This window comes from Ostrea edulis, chromosome 10, assembly GCF_947568905.1.
Source record: "Ostrea edulis chromosome 10, xbOstEdul1.1, whole genome shotgun sequence".
Lineage (NCBI taxonomy): Eukaryota > Metazoa > Mollusca > Bivalvia > Ostreida > Ostreidae > Ostrea > Ostrea edulis.
In genome coordinates this window covers 36,239,183-36,261,979 of record NC_079173.1, presented here as the reverse complement: position 1 = coordinate 36,261,979, position 22,797 = coordinate 36,239,183, and the positions used below count along the sequence as shown (strand labels likewise).

Here is a 22,797-nt window from a genome sequence, read left to right as displayed (position 1 = left end):
TTTTGAGACGACCCCTTGTGCATTGCATTCCTGTGTATGATGTCATCAATTCATGTTGAGGTACACAATAAAACAAGCATGGAACAACCGCCATTGTTTTAGTTTATTAAGGCTTATATTAGCCTTATAGGAACCCATTAAAGATAACACAACGACAAGCAAGGGGTACTGAGGACCTACTCTAACCCGAATCCCCACGGGACATAAATAATATCATTGCAATGAATATAGTGATAGATAAGTGAAGAAGGCATAGAATAGATATACTATGTTGATTGGGCATATCCTAGTATATTCTATGTCAACGAAAATAAATTTTTCAATGATGTAACATTTGAAATTGTAACTATTTTACGGAATTTGAAAACATTTGGTCTATCACAATACTTACCACCCAACCATAGTATATCCATTAGATACTAACGATTATGTTTAATCAGTGTTTGTCTAACGTATAAATACAAATTAAGAAATGGATTCTACTGTGAAGTACCGGTGCATCAATGATTTGAAGAAATAAAACACTTGTCGGAATTTTGTTGTTTTCCTCTTCAATGCCTTATGTAATTTTAACGTAATATTAAAAATATGTAAATTTGTTTTATAAATTGATAGTGTCTTTTATTTGAGTTTCAGATGAATAATAAACATGCGACATTTTATACACCTATTTGTTTCTTTAAAATGCATTGATTAGACGCACTTGTTTTTTAAACTAACTAGCTGTGTTTATTGTCAGAAAATTAAGGCATTCAATATATAAGGAAAAGAGATTGAACAATTTTGAATGATTTTAATCAAGATGACTGTTTATTGTTGAATAATGATGAAAGATCAGATTCTGAAACTTTGAAAAAAAAATTTAAATTTTTTTTTTTCACAGAATGATCCACGTGGAGCACAATAATTCAAAAAAGGTAAAATCAACAACAACACTGATGAACACAATGAACGAAACACAACAGGAAGGTAATATCATACAAATATGGACAGTACTAACTTGATAAATTTGGCAAGTCCTATCATAGTATATTTGCCTTTACTTACTATAGCTAATAGTATTTTGACAATCAGTTAAGCGTTTTGGCAAGAATCTACACCTTTCAAATAAGTACAACTGAACAGATAATGGAATTCATCACCTAGTTCTAGTTTGTTGCAAAGAGTACATAATCGTTCAGATCTATCAATACTTAAAAATCTGCCAGATTCAATTGGCAATTTATGGCTACTGCATCTAAAGCGACAAAAATTATACAGTAAATCTTGTGGTAGTGTACCTAAATCATTCACATGCCCGGTAAATCATCTTTTGTTTGTAAGAGTTATCCACCTTTGATTTAAAAAATTCAAAAAAATTAAAAACATCTTCAGTAAACGATTTATTCTATTTCACATTTTTATAGAGATGTATTACGTAGCTTTATACCAAGATTTCTTTTATGAAAATACTATTTTTTTAATGAATATTTTAACAGAACATGCCTTTCCTCAAATAAAATTAAGGTAAAATAAACCAAAAAGTCAAAAGAGAACGAGAGAATGAATGAACCCACAGGTGATGGAGAGAGGAACGACGTGTAATCAACCGTGGGTTTCCGATCATGCGTAACATTATAACATACAATATTTTCCATTTTCTTGAGCATATATATTGTACATTTTTAATTTTAGGGAATCGGCATTTTGCATTGTGTGATTCGCGGTTACGCTGATCCCCTGTCAGAGTTTATATACTCTTCTGACATGTTTCATCTCTACATTGGTGTCAATCTAACTCAGCAAAAACAGAGCTGCGGTGAAATTGTGCAGCATGAGGAAACAAAATATTTTCGTTTTCCTTTTCGTGTTTTAGCAACATCGTTTTTGACAGCCATACATGGACATATGACAGATTAGAAGGTCACGACGCATGACAACAATCTTTATTTTATTACAGCGTGGTGACAATGTTGCGTTTTAAGTCTGAATAGTGCGGTAGTATATGCTATATAGACATGTTATTAATAATACTTCTATTTGGAACAGCTGGGCTGACTCCTAGTGTTAAAGGATATGTGGAATTTCCTGCGAATTTTCAGTGTGATGCATATAAGGTACATGTACGTGTATGTCATTTTAAATATATATATATATATATATATATTAATGCCCTGTTCACACGGATGCACATTAAATTTTTACTTCGTATTGAATTCAATGCGAAACAAAATGATGCACATTAAATTAATCCGAATGTTTACACGACGGTAATGCGAAGTAAACTTATTAATGCGCATTAAATATGCATTTCTAAATGAACATGTACGCGAAATTAAAAAACCCACTAATTTTGGAACTGCATTTTATTGAATTATATATATATATATATATATATATATATATATATATATATATATATATATAGGTAAAAAGATAAAAAAGAAACACGAAGACGTTTAATAAAGCTTTAGCGCTTTCAATTCAAGTTTTTAGAAGCTTTAAATTTACATTTAGCAACATAGTGACGCAGTATAGATTTAATAATAACTTACATTTAATGCGAATTAAGTTCCTCATGTGAACAGGGTATGATTTTATCGTAAGGAATATCAATCATTATGTATCTAGATTCCAAATGACGAAGAATTTCTTACCATGCACAATATATCGAACAAGTGTAACGGAATGTAACTCGCATATAACAGGTTTATACAGGAGATGTAGAACTTATCAGCCATTGTCAAGCTGCGACGTGTGAAAAGAAAGGGTCCTAGCTTAAAAACGTACCGGAGGTAAACAGACAAATCAAGCGCTCTGCGTGTAAAATATTTCCCCAAAATTGACAAAGTTTAACAACCTGTAATTTTCTCAAACATGGAAGAAAATGAAAACGCGTGCCACATGCACATGCAACCACTTCGTAAAAGAAGAGCCTCACTTGGAAATTGTGGGAGGAGTTAGGCTGACAAACTTAAGACATTATATTTCAAATAAAGGGTCAAAACTCCTGCAAGGGAGGTGGAAATTGATCAAAACTGCAACATGATTCAAAGTGATCCACAAAGCTGCATAGCAAGTTTCAGCTTGATATGTGACAGAGAAATGAAACAAAAACGAACGGACAGACAAACGTACAGACTCGGGGGCATAAAAATATTTGTATCCATAGTTTTAAAACCTATGAACCCATTTGACTCCTACCTTTACATTGTACATGTACTTAGTTGTACAATGTAAACAGACACTAACTATCAGTTAAAGTTAATTAATCTTCGTGTAACTGAGTGACGAGGATGAAAAATTGGGAGATTTTCATGTCAAAAGCAGAAGTCTATACAAAGCACGGGTGACATATCCCACACTCCCAAGAAAGTACTGTACGATATTCATTAACAAATATTGTTTGGGGGATTGTTTATTTTATTTACGTCCCTTCGAGAATTTTTTTTGCTCATAATGAGAAGTCACTGACTGCAGATGAAGTACCTCTTTAGACCCATGCTTGGTCGTAGCAGGGGGATTCTTTAGCGTGCCAAAAAACTGCCGCGACACGGGACCACCGTTTTTACGGCCATATCCAAATGTGATTCTCACTTCTAAATGCCGAGCGTTTGGCGAAGGAGCAATCACGACTTATGTTACCGTCTTAGGTTTGGCGCGGCCATGGTACGAGCGGGGCTCGATCTCGCTATCTCTCCATTACGAAGCTAACGGTCCTCCACTCATCAAGCTAATATTAAACTGGAGGCAGTATAGTTGCATTTCCTGCCATTCATGTTCTGACCGACTGACCGAGTATCAGTAACTCCATGTTCGCTAAGCTTACGCTTATTAACATTAGTATAACCTTTAACCTTAGTAACATTATACATTTGATGATTACAATGGGCTGTAAAATCATTTTTTCAGAGAGTGTCCATGGGATACCCAGCGATAAATGGTCCAAAATCCATTCACGACCGCATCGCCATCGTCGGAGCTGGAATAGGTGGAGTGCACATGGCTTCCCTGCTAAAGGTCTGTATTGCACTCAGACACGATGCCTTACGCGTTTATCCATAGGACAAAATCTTCTCAGCCTAAATTAGGTGATATATTGCTTTCCGTGACTGTATAAGGCATATCGTGTGGCAGCTTTATAGCTAGGGGAATACAATGTATGAATTTTGGGGTCACCGTCCTGTCGGGGAATAAACCAGTTTTTAACATGAAAGGTGAAAATAACGCGAACGGTGATCAATCTCATAACTCCTATAAGCAATACAAAATAGAGCGTCGGGTAAAAACGGACTCCTGGATAGACCAGAACTGGGATCAGGTGTCTAGGAGGAGTAAGCGTACCCTGTCGACCGGTCACACCCGCCTTGAGCCCTATAACTTGATGAGGTAAACGGAAGTTATCCGTAGTCAAAATCAGTGTGTCAAGAACGGCTAACAATCAGTATGAAACACGTCAGACTGCATTTGACCTAATGATAGGTTATATTGACTAACTAGATCATTATAATGGCTTATAATGACCATAGAATTTGCGAAATACTGACTGACCCGTCGACAAGGGATGCTTACTCTTCCTAGGCACCAGATCCCACCTCTAGTATATCTAGGGGTCCGTTTTTAATCAACTCTCTATTTTGTATTCCTTATGAAAATGATCACTGTTCGTTCCCCTCACCTTTCATTTAACAAAGTGAAAGTCATTATTAAAAGTAACGTAGAAACAACCCTTCAATCGAAAATTCTGTTGGGGAAAGCCCTTAGAAAATGCGTCATGACCCTAAACTCATGATAAATCGAGAAGAAGCATTTGTCGGACATCAATTTTATAATGGATAATGTTTTAGAAATCAAGTTATCATACAAAGGTTGCGACAATTTGTGATGACGCCGAGCGAATTCTTCGTCTTCAAGAACAAATAAATCTGTAAGAAATATATATTGCAGACCATACCTTTGTTATCGAAAGGCATGGGAGGAAGTATTTGACACAAACGTTGTACATAACGAAACAATATTATCAGGCAATATATATCCCCCTGACTCGTGATAATTTGGTGAAGATCGCTGTTCCTATTTTTGGATATTTAGATAACTTTACAAGAATCATCTTGGACGAGAAAAAAACTATAGACATCCAGTTCTTAAGGTTTAAAGGTGCACGCTGGCACTTTTAAAATCCAAACCTTCTAATCAATTTCTTTACATTATGATACTTAGATGACTGCTAAAACTCACGTACCCCTTGCTTTATATCTGAATGATACATACATGTAACATAAGAGGAAAACGACGAATGCACGAGAAATATCACAAACCTGCATTGTTTAATTGTCCATTCAATTTGTGTTTGCTACACTGTGGCAATTGCAATGTGACACCCGAAGACATAATAGTATTTTCATTTTACCTACAGTTATTGCAGAACTTTACAATTGTAAACTCATTACTACACATGTAAAGAATATGAAAAATTATTTCCCTTTGAATCGATGTAATTCTTGCGACTTGTATTACAGGAACGTGGCTATAAAAATGTCAAAATTTTAGAACAACGAGAGGAAGTGGGTGGAAAATCTTACTCACGATTCTACAGGGGCGTTTGGAATGAATTTGGAACAATTTTTATGAGCGATATTTACGATCAGGTAGCAAAATTAATGGAAAGATACAACGTTGGATTTCAAATCCGACCTAAGGGACTCTCCACAGTGTGGGAGAGTGATCAAGGTGAGCATGAATACTTATATATTTGATACACTTCAGTTCTAATCAAGGTATATCCGCATTCACGGGTTAGAATAGGTCCTCAGTACCCTTTGCTTGTCGTAAGAGGCGACTAAATGGGGCGGTCCTTTGGATAAGATCAAAAAAACCGAGGCCCCGTGTCACAACAGGTGTGGTGCGATAAAGCCGTAAGCGCTGAGCATAGGACAAATACAGCTATTCACCGGCAATGTGGCATCTCCATGGGTGAAAAATTCTCGAGAGGGACGTTATACAATATCCAATCAATTAAAGTACCCTGTATAATGCTGCCCTGCTTGTATACGATATAATCTCGGCTGAATATTTGGACTGACGCCTTCACCGAATCTCGGACGTCATCATTGCCGGCGAAGGGCTACAAAATTGAGGCCTGTGCTCGTCGCTTATACGGCCTTTGAGCAGGGGGGATTTTTATCATACCACATCTGCTGTGACACGGGGCATCGGATTTTATACGCCCGTGTTTAGATGGTACAGCAATGTCTGTACGTCCGTCTGTCCGTCCGTTAGGGGTTTTCTGTTTCTAATTTCATTTCTCTGTCACCTATCAAGCTGACACTTACTATGTAGCTTCTTTGTGGACCACTCTAGATCTTAGTGCAATTTTAATCCATTTCGATCTTCTTGCAGGAGTTTTGCCCCTTTATTTGAAAATTATTGTTATGTGGAGGGTACCTAATTTGTCCGGCTAACTTCTCCCACACTTTTCAAGTAAGGATGATCTCGTTTTACAGAGTGTTTGTATGGATATTGAAGATGTGCAAGTGGCAAGGATCTCAATTGCCTTAATTTTTTTTTTTTTTTTTTTTTTTTTTTTTTTTTTTAGAAAATTGCAGGTTGTGGAACTTAGTAAGTTTTGAGGAAATATCGCATAAAGAGTACATGATTTGTCTTTTATTTTTCTTTCTACAGTTTTCAAATGAGGACCTTCTTATTTTACAAAATATTTGTATGTGTATGGAAGATGTGCATGTGGAAGGGTTTTGGTTGCCTTCAATTTTTAAGAAAATTACAGGTTGTCGAACTTAGTCCATTTTAGGAAATATTCACATTATGCAAAGAAAGTATTCACAGCCTGATGATGGCTAATACTACCCGAAGCAAAATTCTACCAACTATGGCTTAAGAAAAACACCCTAGTAAGCATTTTCACGAGCGTATTATGTACCATTCGCGGTACTCTTGTTGCTATCTCATCCGAAGGACAGACCCATTTAGAAGTTTCGTACGACAAGCAAGGGGTACTGAGATCCTATTCTAACCCGGATCCCCACAGGGCGACAAGTAATTCGAAAGATAATATAAACATTTTTCTTTCTCATTTCAGAGGAGACTACTTGGACAAACCTCCTGGTTCGAAACACAGGGGAGGCAACACCACAAGCCGCCCTTCGCCGCGTGCAAGCTGCTCTTGAAAGGTACGACCGACTCCATCGGTGTTTGTTTGGCAATTATTCCAGCGAACTTATGCCACGACCAACACCGGAAGTCCTCAATCAAATTCAGGGATCGGTACTAGATTTCTTACAGCGGAATGACTTATTACTTTTGGCACCAATTTTCAGAACATTTCTTACAACAAATGGGTATGGATATATCAACGAAACAGCGGCGGTCTACGGGCTGATGTGGGTTCCTCCCACCGTAATAAGGGGCGTTTTTACTCCTGAAAACGGTTTCTGGATTCTACGTGGAGGATTTCAAACCCTTGTTACTGAAATAGCTGAACGAAACAAATTGAATATACTTCTAGGAACTGATATCAAAAGCATTCAAAGACAAGTTGGGCCATCTGGGATAAATGTAATTTACAAAATACCCGGGAATCCGCTTCTTATTACGGAGAGGTTTGATTTTTTGATCCTCACCCCAGCGATGAATTCTTTATTCCGTATCGTAGATTTCAACCCAAAGGAAAAGAGTCTCTTTAGTACACTGACGAACGCTAACTACGTCACAACTCTCATAGAATCTGACAATGGCAGACGCGGCCGGGACCCGCAATCGTACTACAACAGTGACATAGAGCAGCCGACTTATCCCGTGTACGCAACCTACAACACTTACCACGCCAAGAATAACATCACGGGCGATCCTCATCGTCTGGGAATTCGGGAAAATGGTCCTGATAGAAACCCGCAAGAAACAGTTATGTACTATCAGTATGGAACAGAAAATCCTTGGACAAAGGACATCGACTTCATTATCCAATCAAAGTTATCTGCGCATCTGCAAAGATTTGATAAAACGAATCCTAAGATTTTGGAACAGATCAAGTGGGGATATTATTTTCCGAGATTCCGCATCCCAGAGGCAAATAGGGGTTATCTATGGGATATCCTGGATATGCAGGGTCAATTCAACACGTGGTATATAGGTTCATCCGTCTGTTTTGAAAGCATGGAAAGTGTGATAGAATATAACAATCTATTGATGAAATTATTTCATTAACTGTATAACTTGCTAGCGAAATACATCATCATCCAAAGCAAATTAAAACTATAAGGCGGTGGATTATATCATTACAGACATAAACCATACATGTTGTTCCACATTCAGCTTCGTCGTGGGATTGACTAATTTTCAGTTGTTGTGTTTTTTACATGCATTTCTGCCTTATTGTGGATGATTAAAATTATTTTGCTGACACAAATTATATCCCGCTTGTTATTAGAGCGGATATTTGCTCTGATTTAGAGTTCAATAACAGATTATTTTTGGTAAAGGTGCATCTATCAAACGAGCAAAAAACTATCTTTCCGGTTGTTTTTACCTTACAAATTAGGACTATAGATCAAAATATATATACTCCTTGATCAAAACAGCAAAACCACCCATCTTCATTGGATTTTTTTATCATGCAAAGGCACCCGTATTAAAACAACTAAAACTTCAATCTTTACCGTTGTTCATACGATACATAGTCGCCTTTACTAAAACTTCAATCTTTATCGTTGTTGGGTTTTTAAGACTCCTGTAATAAAATAGCTAAAACTTCAACTTTATCTATCGTTATACCAGACTGCTTCTTTACGATACAAAGATGTCTCTGTTAAAACAGTTAAAACTCTAGTCTTTATCGATATAAAGACGCCTTTATCAAACATCTACATATAATACTTTGGTTCATGCCGTTGCTTTTTACGATACAAAGGCGCCTCTATCAACACGGCTAAAATTCCAATCGTTATACAGTTGATTTTTACCATTCAAAGGTCGTTAGCGTTGTGTTTGTATGATGCAATCCTGTTTTGCTCTCTGACAAAACATTCAGGACATTTGTTCTGCATTTTAATTCCAAACTTTTGACCCAATATCAGTTTTCATCCTTGTTACTAAATTGGGATCTATAGTTCTCGTACAAATCTCGCTCATTCCGAGTCAGTGAGATTTTTAATTCTGCATGCATTAAATTTTGAAATAGTACAGAAATAGAGCATGTGAGAAGATGGAAGTCTTCAGCATTAAAGGGACTGGTTCACGTTTTTCGAAAGAAATCTTTTTCATTTTTTTATGTTAAAAATTAAAAATATAGCTCATTTAATGTTGACAACCAAAATTTGGACGGTCTGACTGCAAGGATAAGAGCAATACTGTAGCTTTGATTCTGTGTTATGTAAACAAAGACTCGAGTCTTTTTATATAAACAAACAAACCAGTGAAACGTTAATTTTGTAATTTAAAGCATCTTTATTTTGTAAAATCACAAATTTTAACTTTTAAATGACACATTTTACCTAAAGTATACTTGAGGTGTGATATATAGAATAAACTTGGATCAATATCCATTTATTTTGAAAACCCCGTAAACAATAATACACCTCAATCTTTGTTTTCAAAACAAATAATAAACACTCAAAAATGAGCTTCTCTCATGATGAATAACCTTAATTTTTTGTGAAACCTTCTAATCATATTTTAATGTAGATTTTGATCATTTAAAGTGAAAAACAAAGGAGGAAAATCGTGAATCAGTTCCTTTAAATATTTGAGTGCCACTTGATCAGATCATGGGATTATCTGATTATATGCACTACCAAATCATGTCCATCACTAAGTGGAGTGGAATGTATACAGTTGTACCCCATGATATATGGTATCATTAGGAACATCGAAATTCTCCAGATATTAATAATGAATTTGGGGGAAATGGTATTAGCGATCCCTTTGAGAGTTTTAAAGTGGTCAACATGTTTGCCAAATCTCATCGTGTGATTGCGACAACATAGCAAAGTGGATGCAGTCATTGTTACATACTGAAGACGAGAGCTGTAGAAGTAGAACAAATTATACCAATGCAACATTTGTTTTAAGGAAAATCAATGGTGCTTCAATTAGATACTCAAATATTCAGATCACTCAGAAAAAAAAATTCAGGCAAGATTGTGAGCATTTCGTGGATATAATTATGAAAATAATATTTTCATCAATCCCACAAAAATTACGATTGTTCAATATGTCATCTTGACCTAGGCATGGACCTATTATATATAGCAGATCTGTCTAGATTTCGCTGTCGTCTCTATTCGTGATATGATGCGATGGAGGTAACAAAAAACCCAGTCTTTTCTTGATAAAGTATCAACGTAGAATTTGATCTGCATAACATATGCAGTCAAATGTCATCTAGATTCAAACTGTGGGTTTTCTGATTTAGATAATTACAAAGGCATCTTATTTCAATGAAAATTCTACTGAGCATGATTTTGTAGTTGTGGCGCACAGATGTAAAAGTCAACTTGAAATTTAAAGTATGATCTTCAATTATTCCTGTAAGTTTGATAAAAATGGTGTAACAGATAGATAATTCTTGTACAGTGTGCTCAACAAACTAACGAATACACAAACTACTTAAACAGACTTAACACAAAGTAACGAAGTCATTCAAAAGACTGTGTGCAACTTTTTCATATTAATTCAGAACTGTAATCGTACACAGAAGTATTTAGTTAGTTATCTAATTAGTTATTATATGTGCACGTGCGCATGTGTGTGCGTGTGTGTGTGTGGGGGGGGGGGGGGGTATGTACCGTACACGGACAACCACCGAATGCCGGACCGGAATGAACTGAACCAGCGAGAACCCGAGAGAACACCCCCCCCCCCACCAGAACACTGCATGAAAATTATACCAATTAAAACTGCTTAACTATTTTAGGCATAAAATAATAATTATAAGTCTAAATTTTGTTCGTTGTATTTTGGGGAAAGGTAAAACTGGAAAGAAGAGAAGAAATTATAGACACTGATTTTGCATTAGCAATTTCATTTTCTGTGTGGGAGTGAAAATTAAACTTGACTGTAATCACGTAATGTAATCATTGCGCAATAATTAAACACGACTAGCCAAACGATTAATGCAACTTCAGTACTCGATGATGAACTGGTATTGATTCAGGTACACGCAAGTCTAACGATCTCGTATGGAAGAAAAAGGGAACGTCCTTCATTTCATAAATGAAAATCGAATGATTAGGGATGGTATTGATTCGTCGTATGCGTGTTGTGGGTGCTTACTCTTGACGTTATTTCCAACCCAGACGACACCGTAAAAATGAAAAATGCCGATTTTGCATGAAATTTTACAAGCTACATCTTGACCGAGAATTGAAAAAAAAGTACATCAATTCAAATAGTATAGTTTTTCGCTGTCATATTTCGTTGATGCTAAATTATATCATAAAAAGGATTTTTATTTCCAACCCAGACGACACCGTAAAAATGAAGAATGGCGATTTTGCATGAGGTTTTACACGCTACATCTTGACCAAGAATTAAAAAAAAAAAATACATAAATTCAAATAGTGTAGTTTTTCGCTGTCATATTTCGTTGATGCTAAATTATATCATAAAAAGGATTTTCTTTTTAGAAGCCTATATGCTCTCCCCATGTTGCAATATTGAAAATGATCAACTCTGAATTTAGAATGTCTGAAATAATAGTGAAATAAATATTGGTTATCTACTAGCCAGGAGCAATCACAATGCCAAGTCTGATATCTAAAGATACCGAGTGGACATTTCCTTGACAGTCATTTCACCTTCTGACTTGAAAACCAAGGAGGTAATCTGGTCTTTAAGAGCACCAATATACATGTAATAAGAGTGATGGCTGTTATCAAAGGGTTCACAAAATATTGAGCTGAAATAATTTTCTTTTTCTCCAGAATAGTTTGATCCATGACATTGTGACCTCAAAATCAATAGGGTTAATCTATAAGTACTTCTTAAGATGTACCAGTGTATCAAGTTTGATCTCTTTCAAGCAAAGAATTCTCAAGAAATTGGGCGGTCAATGTTTTCCTATGTCCAGAATAGTTGTGACCTTAGAAATAATAGGGGCCATTTATTTCTCAAAGGGAATCGGTGTAAAAAAAAAAATTGTCTGTGAAGCAAAGGTTTCCCAAGATATTTAGCAGACAATGTCTTACTATGTCCAGTTTGATGTTTGCTGTTGCCACCTCAACATAAATAGGGGTCAGTTTGACCTTGGGTACATGTAGAACCAGCGTAACATGTTTGTAAAACAAAGTCAAAATTTTATATAATTCTATGGTCGTTATAATGCTTTAATTTGCAAATAGAACTTCTCATTAAGTGGAATGCTGTCTGACGTCATACCAATAGTTAGACTATTCTTTCTATGGAATGCTGTCTGACGTCATACCAATAGTTAGACTATTCTTTCTATATATAGCTATAGGGTTCACGGTGAGGTGAACCGTTAACAGGAGATGCTTACTCCTAGGCAACTGATCCCACCTCTGATCCCATGCCCGTATTCTCATCAGCAGTCATGATTGCTCATTGTTCGTGATCTTCACTTTTCATTGTTAGAGTAGCGCAGACAATGGTACATGTAAATCGTACCTCTGTGATTAGAGCTGGACAACTATTATCATAACCTATGTAACTATTATGGCGCATTTTGATTGGCTAGTAAGTTGGTGGTAAATAATCATATTACAGGCTGAAGTCATTTAAACACAATCATGATGTCACAATTACGTGTTTTTTCCTCAAACTCACATGCTCCCGATTGCGAAACGCGCGCAATGACAAAAGCCACAGTCAGTAGGTTATCGCTACCGAGAGTTCGCCGCCAAAGTCACATCTACCGATTGTTTATTAAATGACTAAAACATTTTACAGTATATAAAATCGCCGCTGACATATTAAAAAGATTCATACAACTTACAATACTTTGTTGTAATTTTGACATTACATTAGATATAGAAATAATGACAGAAATGACAGAAACATTATTGTGGGGAAGTAAAGAATCCATTGTAGAGAAAGTTATATAATGTTCTTAATTTTGATTGGAGCTTGGTTTTTTCCACTTTTCTGTATTTTTATCGCATCCCAACATGTTAATCACAACTCAGAATTGGACAATGCTTAAAAATATGGCTGATTTGCATAATGATACACGACACCAGTTGGGTTTGATAAAACCCACAAAGACTTCAGATTCATGTATAATGGCGTCTACCAAGTTTGTGAGCATCTGTTACTATATGATTGCCTTCTTTGATTCGTGTAGAACACGGACACGTATTTCCTCACCAACAGATTACGTGTATAAAATATTCCAGACCGTATAGCTATCAGGGGAGATCATTATGCCACTTTAATTAGTAACAATGTATAATATGAAAGGTGAAGATAACGAACAAGTGATCAATCTCATAACTCCTATAAACAATACAAAATAGATAGTTGGGCAAACATGGACCCCTGGACACACCAGAGGTGGTATAAGGCAAACATGGACCCCTGGACACACCAGAGGTGGGATCAGACAAACACAGACCCCTGGATATACCAGAGGTGGGATCAGACAAACATGGACCTTTGGACACACCAGAGGTGGGATCAGACAAACATGGACCCCTGGACACACCAGAGGTGGGATCAGGTGCCTGATATATTTTTGGATGAACTCCCCTTTTTAGATTGTCTTTTTTTTTTTTTTTACATTAATTATTTTTATATATCAAGGGAGATCATTACGCAATTTTAAATAACACATATGTACCAATATATGACATGTTTCTGGGCGATCTCCCCTTTTTACACTGTCATCGCAATAATTGACAATTCACACAACGAATAGTGTTTGTGATGTTCTCGGGGTGATGACAAACACATCCCAGTTAATCAACATTAAACGGGTATTAAGTAGAGCTACATTCGGTGGGTTTTATTTCATCAGCACTTCCTACACCTATTTTGAAAATATAATTGCCCAGTTCACATTTACTTCAACTCATTTCGATATTCTGTGGTTGATGTACTTTATGAAATCAATATTACTCGTATTAACGTGAACCACGGATTTCTAAACTTGTTAAATGAAACTTTTGTGTTATGAAGTTCCCAGATGGCGCACTGTCTCTATCCGGGTTCTGCTGCTGGCGCAGAAAGGTATACTAGTATATCAATTTTAATTAATAATGCAAGCTAGATACAAACTCTTTACGGGAGTATGCAATTCATGGGCCACATCGCTTACAAGGGCCATTGTATTTTTACTCATAAAGCATTACAGTGCAGTCAACATTCTTTCTCGCCTTTACATCTTCCGGTCAACAGCGTCAGTTTTCCCGCTAAACATGTAAATGAAATCATTATTGAGAAAGCCACAAGTATAGACAAACTATTACTTTTAGGTTTCTGCAAAAATCTTTATTGAATAAAACTTTGCGCATGATAGAAATATATCTCTCAGAGCAATTTTAATCACTGCATAAAATAAAAAAAAAAAAATTTAAAAAAATGTAATCATTGTTATCTATTGATACTGAAAGTTTTTATATTTTCCATAGATAACCAATTCTTTATAATTAAAAAAATGTTGTCAAGGGCAATAACTCCTATGCTGGCATTTCTTCTACTGCATGTCTATCATATATGATTTCCTTAATATCCACAATTAATTTATACATATTTATGAATTAACGTGGTTTATTTTTAGACTGTTGGCATATAAAATTTGTCATTTCAAGAAGTTTTTATCCATTTTTAATTATTCTGTATAACGAAAATGTGTGATTTTCTTACTAACATATACATGTACTTCCGTTTTTGTATGTCTGACATCTTTAGAAATGTGGCAACATACACATTTTCTTTGGTTATTGATTAAATTGAACTATATTGAATGGAAATTAATACAGTTTTTGCACTTTTAACCATTAATGTTGATAAGTCGCACGAGGAGCAGCGATCACCTTAATTAAGACTGGCTTTGCCACCCATCGCTAAACCACTTGCATATCTTTCTGTCAATTTGAGAAAATTCTGTCTTCCTTAATTCACTAAAGAAAGCTAAAGTTTGTCCTATTCATAAGAAAAACAGTCTTTTAGAGAAATGAAACTATAGATCTGTCAGTGTTTTACCAGCCATCCACAACTTCCTGAATATTTTAAAATCATTCATCCATTCCTTGCAACTTTCAGAGCCGGTATGGATGTCAATCCACCTTGCTTAGGATCCTAGAAGATTGAGAGAGAGCCTTGGATGGGAATAAGTATGTAGTAACCATCCTTATGGATCTATCCAGGGTTTTCGACTGTCTCATCCAAGATTAGCTTCTCCTAAAGCTTAAACACTACGGTCTTCTGGATAGCTATCTTAGTGATAAATATCAGTCTATCAAAATTTGGGGAGTTTTCCAGCTCCTTTCAAAGGTGTCCCACAGGACTCGATACTTGGACCAGAACTGTTCAATATTATTTTGAATAATATTTTTGTCTTTGTCTCCGACTCTTCCACTTATAATTATTTAGAAGATTTGACTTAATTCAAATATTTTTTTTTTTATAATCAAACGGTGTGTCGTGACCCAGATTGAGGCTGAACAGCTGCCGTTGTGAGTTTGACGCAACCTCTCGAGGGATATTTTTTCTAGCATGACTAGTATATACACAGATGTTACAAATATCCACAGTTCAGATAGTAAATGAGGCTACAACCTAGTGTTAAATGCAAGTCAAAGCAATGCAGCACCAAGACGTCATTACCGTGCCCCTGTCCAGAATCCACACGAGAAGTAAAAACACCGGCCAATATGGCATAAATTATCGTTATAGCAAACTTAATCGCTTGCTTTTTTAAAGTCCGTCTGATTAAAACATTACAAAATAGAAGATAACGAACCATGACAAATCTCATAAATCCCATAAAGAATACAAAATTAAGAGTAGAGCAAACACGGACCCCTGAACACATCAGAGGTGGAGTCAAACAAACACGGACCCCTGAACACACCAGAGGTGGGGTCAAACAAACACGGACCCCTGAACACACCAGAGGTGGGGTCAAACAAACACGGACCCCTGAACACACCAGAGGTGGAGTCAAACAAACACGGACCCCTGAACACACCAGAGGTGGGGTCAAACAAACACGGACCCCTGAACACACCAGAGGTGGAGTCAAACAAACACGGACCCCTGAACACACCAGAGGTGGAGTCAAACAAACACGGACTCCTGAACACACCAGAGGTGGGGTCAAACAAACACGGACCCCTGAACACACCAGAGGTGGGGTCAGGTGGCTAGAAGGAGTCAGCATTCCCTGTCAACCGGTCACACTCACCGTGAATCGAGGATGCCGTACATAGACTACGTGGGATCCGATAATTAGTTATAACAGCATGCATAATATTTCAAAGATATTGGATACTGATAAAAGTAATAAACTCATTTGGTAGTCTTACGAAAGAAATTTGGCAGCGGAAAGGCTTAAATACAAAGGTAAATTAATTTTCCCCATGAAATGAAAAATGAACAACTTCATACTTAACTTTGTAAAATTACTTGTATATTAGCGACATTTTTGTTGAATTTTTTTTAACACATGTAACTAAATTTTGTTTTCTAAGATTTTCAATAGTATCTATCTTAGAAACTCATCTTAAAATTTTAAAATTCAAATTTTTGTTACATGTAAATTAGATTAACCAAACCCTCATTCTAACTATAAATATTTTTTCTGTAACTCGTTAATAGTGAATTACTGAAGTGAGCGACATAAGTCGTTAAATTGATAAGAAAGCTCAGTCATGTAGTGTAATTACAGGTTTCCTGCATAGGGCAAAGGATTTGAAATTACATGTATTTATATATAATGAAGATTCTCGTTAGTTCAAACAGTGGTGAAGGCCACGCTATAAGAGGATTCAACGTTGTGCAGATAAAATTTTCTCAAGAACCACAAGGGTTCGTTTGTTGTAAATGCTATTCATAATTCTTAATATTTATCATTGGGGCAAATGCTGTCTGACGTGTTTCATACCGATTGTTAAGCCGTTCTTGGCACAATAATTTTGACTACGGATAACTCCGTTTACCTGATCAAAATATAGGGCTCACGGCGGATGTGACCGGTCGACAGGTAATGCTTACTCCTCCTAGGCACCTGATCCCACCTCTGGTGTGTCCAGAAATCCGTGTTTGCCCAACTCTCTATTTTGTATTGCTTATAGGAATTATGAGATTGAACACCGTTCCTTATCTTCACCTTTCAAAAAGCCTACTCTAGCAGCAGAACCGTGGCAATTATGCCACGAATTTTATACTTTTGTTGAGGCTTCCTGCTCATCATTTTAAAGATTGCACTTTTTCTAACCGGTCGCGGTAGCTCAGAGATAGAGCGTTCGCTTCATTACCGGGAGGTCCTGAGTTCGAGCCCCGCTCCTGCCATGGCCGTGCCAAACCTAAAATAACGCTCGATATTTAAAAGTGAGTTTCACGGGTCTTTCGGATATGACCTTAAAAACGGAGGTCCCGCGTCGCGGCAGGTGTTGACACGAAAAAAAAAAACTCTCACTGCTATGGTCCTTTGTGGTATTTTCCCTACATTTGGTGAAGAATTCTCGACAGTACGTAAAACAATCAGTCAATTTTAGTCACGTTTATAACCCAGAGAGATAGGGACCATTTTTGTATCTTCACTTAAATACATCTAATACCACATGTCAATTTTGGAAAGAGAATGACCCAATAGCATTCGTCCAAAAGTTGAAAATGTACACGACGCACATGCATTTAACGTTTTATAATACCACTATCTAGAGCAATTGTAGTTTCTACCCAATGAGGAAGGATTTGGAAAGTGGAGAAAAATTACGATTATCGTTACTTCAACCGGTAAAAATAACTACAAAAATACCTTTTACTGTCATTCTTAATCTTTACCATCCCCTACATGTTTTAACCTAATATTAAACCAAGGATATGGAAAACTACATTGTGAAGTTCAATTGTTAACAGTATTATTTTTTCTTACTATGATGAATGTATCCCGCGTGATTGTTAATCGTATTTGGACACTTAAAAATAATGGTAATTCTTATAAAATATAATGGTAATTCTTATCAAAAATAATGGTAATTCTTATTTTAAAAAATCATGGTAATTCTTATTAAAAAGATAATGGTAATTCTTATTAAAAATAATATAAAAATAATGGTAATTCTTATTAAAAATAATGGTAATTCTTATAAAAAAAAATAATGGTAATTCTTATCTAAAATAATGCTAATTCTTATCTAAAATAATGCTAATTCTTATTAAAAAAAATAATGGCAATTCTTATAAAAAATAATGGCAATTCTTATTAAATCCAGACAAAAAAGTATGTAATGCACAGGCTGCCTATAGACGGGTGGGTGCAAAAAGGTTATGACGTATATTTGATGTTACTCAGATTCAAGTTTGCAAGGACACGTGCACTATATTCTAGGTGAGGATATATTATCTCGAAAGACTGGATTTCAGGGGTACATAAACCAACAAAAACTCCATCTGCACCGTTAACAATACGACACTCAATGTCCCGTATGATTGTACATTTGATCGCGTCCAAACGATAATGGCGTCTAGTCGTTAAAAAGCAATATCGGAAAACATCTGCATTGTTCTGATTGATGAAATAAACACGGATTGCCCATCACGATTCCTCAGTCCTAAAAAACATCCGGTATAAATCTCGGGCATTAATAATAAAATCACAAGTGGACTGAAAATCGACAGCGTCTACAGCTGGGTTAAAACCGGTGATAGTGATCGATTGAATTATAAAAGAGAGCCCCAATGTGAATTCTGATGTCATTTTGATATTTATCGACGGAGGACAGTTATAGAGTATTCTGGATGTTTCACGGTAAGATTTTACATGGCTTGGAATTATACGCATTCCTTTGCTTGAATTACTAAAACTTTCTCACAATTTGTTTAATAGTATTCGGCAAGAATGCTTGAAACGCTAGTATGAAATGTTACAGTTTTTTTTCCAGAAACAAACTTTTGATGTTTCATTTATAATTTTTTATAAAAATACTTACGTGCCAGTGATCGTACAATTTAACGTAAAACAATTATTTCTTTGAAAGATTTCGAAAATGTAAATAATTGGAAAAAATACATGGGTTGTATGAAATCGTCACAATGGTACGTGGAGAAAATTCTTTATATATATATATATATATATATATATATATATATATATATATACATACATACATACATATATATATATATGGTTTTGAGGTATCACATATACATTAATACATGTGTAACGTAAGGAGTTTCTTCAAATAGTTAATTTTCAGAGATAACGTAAATCCTTAAGGTTAGGAAAAAAGTTGGAAAACCGAAAGCCTTTATCTAAATATATAGATTACTAATTACCAGTTACCGAAAGCCTTTATCTAAATATATAGATTACTAATTACCAGTTACCGAAAGCCTTTATCTAAATATATAGATTACTAATTACCAGTTACCGAAAGCCTTTATCTAAATATATAGATTACTAATTACCAGTTACGATGCTCATGAAAGATTTTACTAAATCCACAACGAAAACGGATAGTCAAACCGAGATCAACATTTTTATCTTATCAACGAAAATGTTATATTTCTGAATGAAAAAAATCGTATTAAACGTTAATTGTTAAGTTGATGGATTCTAACAACGTATAATTTCGTGAAATCTAACCCCATTAGCCGCTGTGTACCCTCTACGTGGTGCCTTGCATATGTATTAACACAGAAACATGGATGTTTCTTAAAATGACAAGTAACCAAACACAATGGCAATGTATTACATTTGATAAAAATAACTTGGGAGAATAATTCGTTTAAATGTGATGATTAAAACAATCAAATTATGAATATCATCATCCATAGTAACTGCCCCCCCCCCCCCCCTAATTATAATCCCTTTCCTCCACTCACCGTCCAGATAAATAAATTACTTTTTAAAAAATGCATCATCCATGATTCATCTGAACGTGTATGTCAGTGAAATCCTTAAACAAACGTATTTCAACTCATTGGCGGATCCAGAAGGGGAGTCGGGGAGTGGCACCCCTCCTCTATAATTTTTCAGAGTGGCGTATCTTGGAGGACTTCAGAGGTTGTAACCTCCCTTTGGTTGGACAAGTTTAACTTTACATGTCTTTCAATTGTTAGTACAGGTACTTGTGTAACTGTTAGTACAGGTACATGTACTTGTGTAATTACTTGTGTAACTGTTAGTACAGGTACTTTTGTAATTGTTAGTACAGGTACTTGTGTAATTGTTAGTACAGGTACCTGTGTAATTGTTAGTACAGGTACTTGTGTAACTGTTAGTACAGGTACCTTTGTAATTGTTAGTACAGGTACCTGTGTAATTGTTAGTACAGGTACCTGTGTAATTGCTAGTACTGTTACATTCCACACCACCGGATTTGCATATAAAGTAACATTCCTGAAAATGAAATTCGTGAAGGGTATTCTTGCAAATCTGACAAAATACGGATAACGAACGTAACCTGCACACAAGAAATTCATAGATTTCCCCTTCCACTGACCTTGGCTTTTTACCTGTAACCTTGAAATCAACAGAAAGCAATATCAGTTTGCAAGAAAATAGGGGTAAGAGATGTAGCTGAAATCTGGCACAAGACTGAGCACATTTCTGTCACGTTCCTCCATAACTAATGCATGTATACATGATACCTGTTACTAAATATAACTATTTTTATACAGTTACCTTCGTGTGAGGATGAACACCTCAGATATCGACAGACCTGAACATATAATACCGGTGTATTTAGAATTGGAGTCCGTGGATTTTGCGGTCGTTGTTGTGTTCTTAACATCTTTGGGGATAATTGGAAATACGATAGCCATAACAAAAATTGTGAGTGACCCGGCCTTTCATAAGCCTACTTACATGGTGTTGGCTACACTGGTGCTAGCTGACCTTGCTTGTTTGGTATGCTACATCGTCCAGGCTGTCGTGGAGAACGTTAACCAGCGGATTGGAAACGAGTATGGAGATCTGTTCATGGCAATGACGTACGCGACTACGCATGCGTCGGCGGCCCACGTGATTTTGTTTTTAGGGCTTCGATACTTTTACATAAGGAATCCAATCAAAGCACGTCTGATACAAACTCGCACAATAATCAGATGGTCTATTGCATTGTGGATATTTAGTGTGATATTTGGAGGTTTATATTTCATATTCCGGTTCAGAATTCCAGAGATTGACATACAGATCGTCGTTCTCAGCTTTAGGGGTTACTTATTAGTAGTGCCTGTGTGTTTCATGGTATTTTTTCATGTTCAAAAGGTACATGAACTGCATCATTCTATCAATATTCCAGATCTAAAACGTCACATCCGGCGAATGTCGCGCATGCTTACTGTGATTCTTTTCATTTACATATTATCAGCTCTGCTATTTCCAATTTGTTTTATACTCAATTACAACAAGGTTTGCCAAGATGAAAGACAATGTAAACACATCTTGATCGTTGCTAGAATCATGTGGTTGGTGAATGCATCGGTCAACCCAATCATTTACTTTATTTATTCAAAGAGAGCCCGTGTATTATTCCAATCATTGTTAAAGACATTCGCCAAAAGACATAAAGATTCTAGACGGGATTTGATCTGCATGCAAAATCCACCCTCGCCAATGATGACAACGAGACTTTAACGATGCAGAATTAATGTATAGATTGTGACATGTGTACACCAGTGAGTTTTTCTATAACAAATGTATATGCTACTTGGATTAATAATATAAATATAAATGGATCAATTAAAATGTTTATTGTTTTAAGAAGGTAAGCGAGTTCCCATGATCAAAACATTAATGTATCCTCACTGAACGTGTTTAAATTTCATCTGAAGCAAGGAAATTTTAATTCATCCGAGTCATCACGATGACCTATTGCTCTCTGTGCAATTTCTTCTGTAAACTGGTTCCCCGCTACAACGGGTAAGCGGTACTTTGATTAGCGCAAATGAGCCAATTTCATTGGTCAATTAATTTTCATGTCGCACTGTAGAGATTCCCAATGGTAGCGCCGCATTCTAATTAAATTCAGACTTCTTAGATCCGCGCCGTATACTCTTACGCAGAGTATAATGCGCGGATCTAAGAAGTCTGATTTTAATTAGATTGGGTAGCGCCGTTTTAGCTTTCTCGAATCTCGCGCTTCATACTTCACCGCATATATTCGTAACATAATGTAGTCGACTGTGACGTCATCGCTAGCGTCGTTGTTGTTTTGAAATGAACTCTCGTAATACGCGTGAGATAACGATACAGCCCAAATACTGGCAGTCTCTCACCAGAGGGCTCGTTACGCAAGCTTCTCATACACCTCTGTCAACGCTTGGAATCACGTAACAATATAATCACATGATATAAACAATCATTCTCGGTTTCCTTTCCCTTTAAAAGTTCAGGCAACAGGTGATACATCAGGCTCTTTTCATAACCCACTGGCACTTTAATAAGTACATATTTACTATTTTGCTGTTTGTCTCTTATTTTACAAGTTTTATCGTATTTTTAAAGCCTTTGTTACTTTTGATTCTATGTTTACATTTAAATATCCACTACGTGTATGTCCTACATTCATACGCATATTACGAAGTAGACTGTAGTTCCAAATTTAGGACAAAAAAAACCCCGGCGATTTTAAACAATTTACAGTAAGCATCAATTTGATTGCACCAAAGCATATC

General features: G+C 36.0%; 2 protein-coding genes across 2 annotated transcripts; both read left to right on the top strand.

The window, feature by feature from the left end:
• The first annotated feature begins 1,921 nt into the window (after positions 1–1,921).
• On the top strand, positions 1,922–8,401 carry LOC125665947 (uncharacterized). The gene is made up of 4 exons (XM_048898978.2): positions 1,922–2,096; positions 3,892–3,999; positions 5,499–5,709; positions 7,076–8,401. Exons 1-4 carry the CDS (start codon positions 1,998–2,000, stop codon positions 8,197–8,199), a joined length of 1,542 nt encoding a protein of 513 aa, XP_048754935.2. The 5' UTR covers positions 1,922–1,997; the 3' UTR covers positions 8,200–8,401.
• Positions 8,402–18,765: 10,364 nt separating this feature from the next.
• On the top strand, positions 18,766–21,868 carry LOC125665953 (C-C chemokine receptor type 6-like). The gene is made up of 2 exons (XM_048898989.2): positions 18,766–18,925; positions 20,800–21,868. The coding sequence occupies exon 2, from the start codon at positions 20,816–20,818 to the stop codon at positions 21,755–21,757; it is 942 nt and encodes a 313-aa protein (XP_048754946.1). The 5' UTR covers positions 18,766–18,925; positions 20,800–20,815; the 3' UTR covers positions 21,758–21,868.
• The last annotated feature ends 929 nt before the right edge of the window (positions 21,869–22,797 follow it).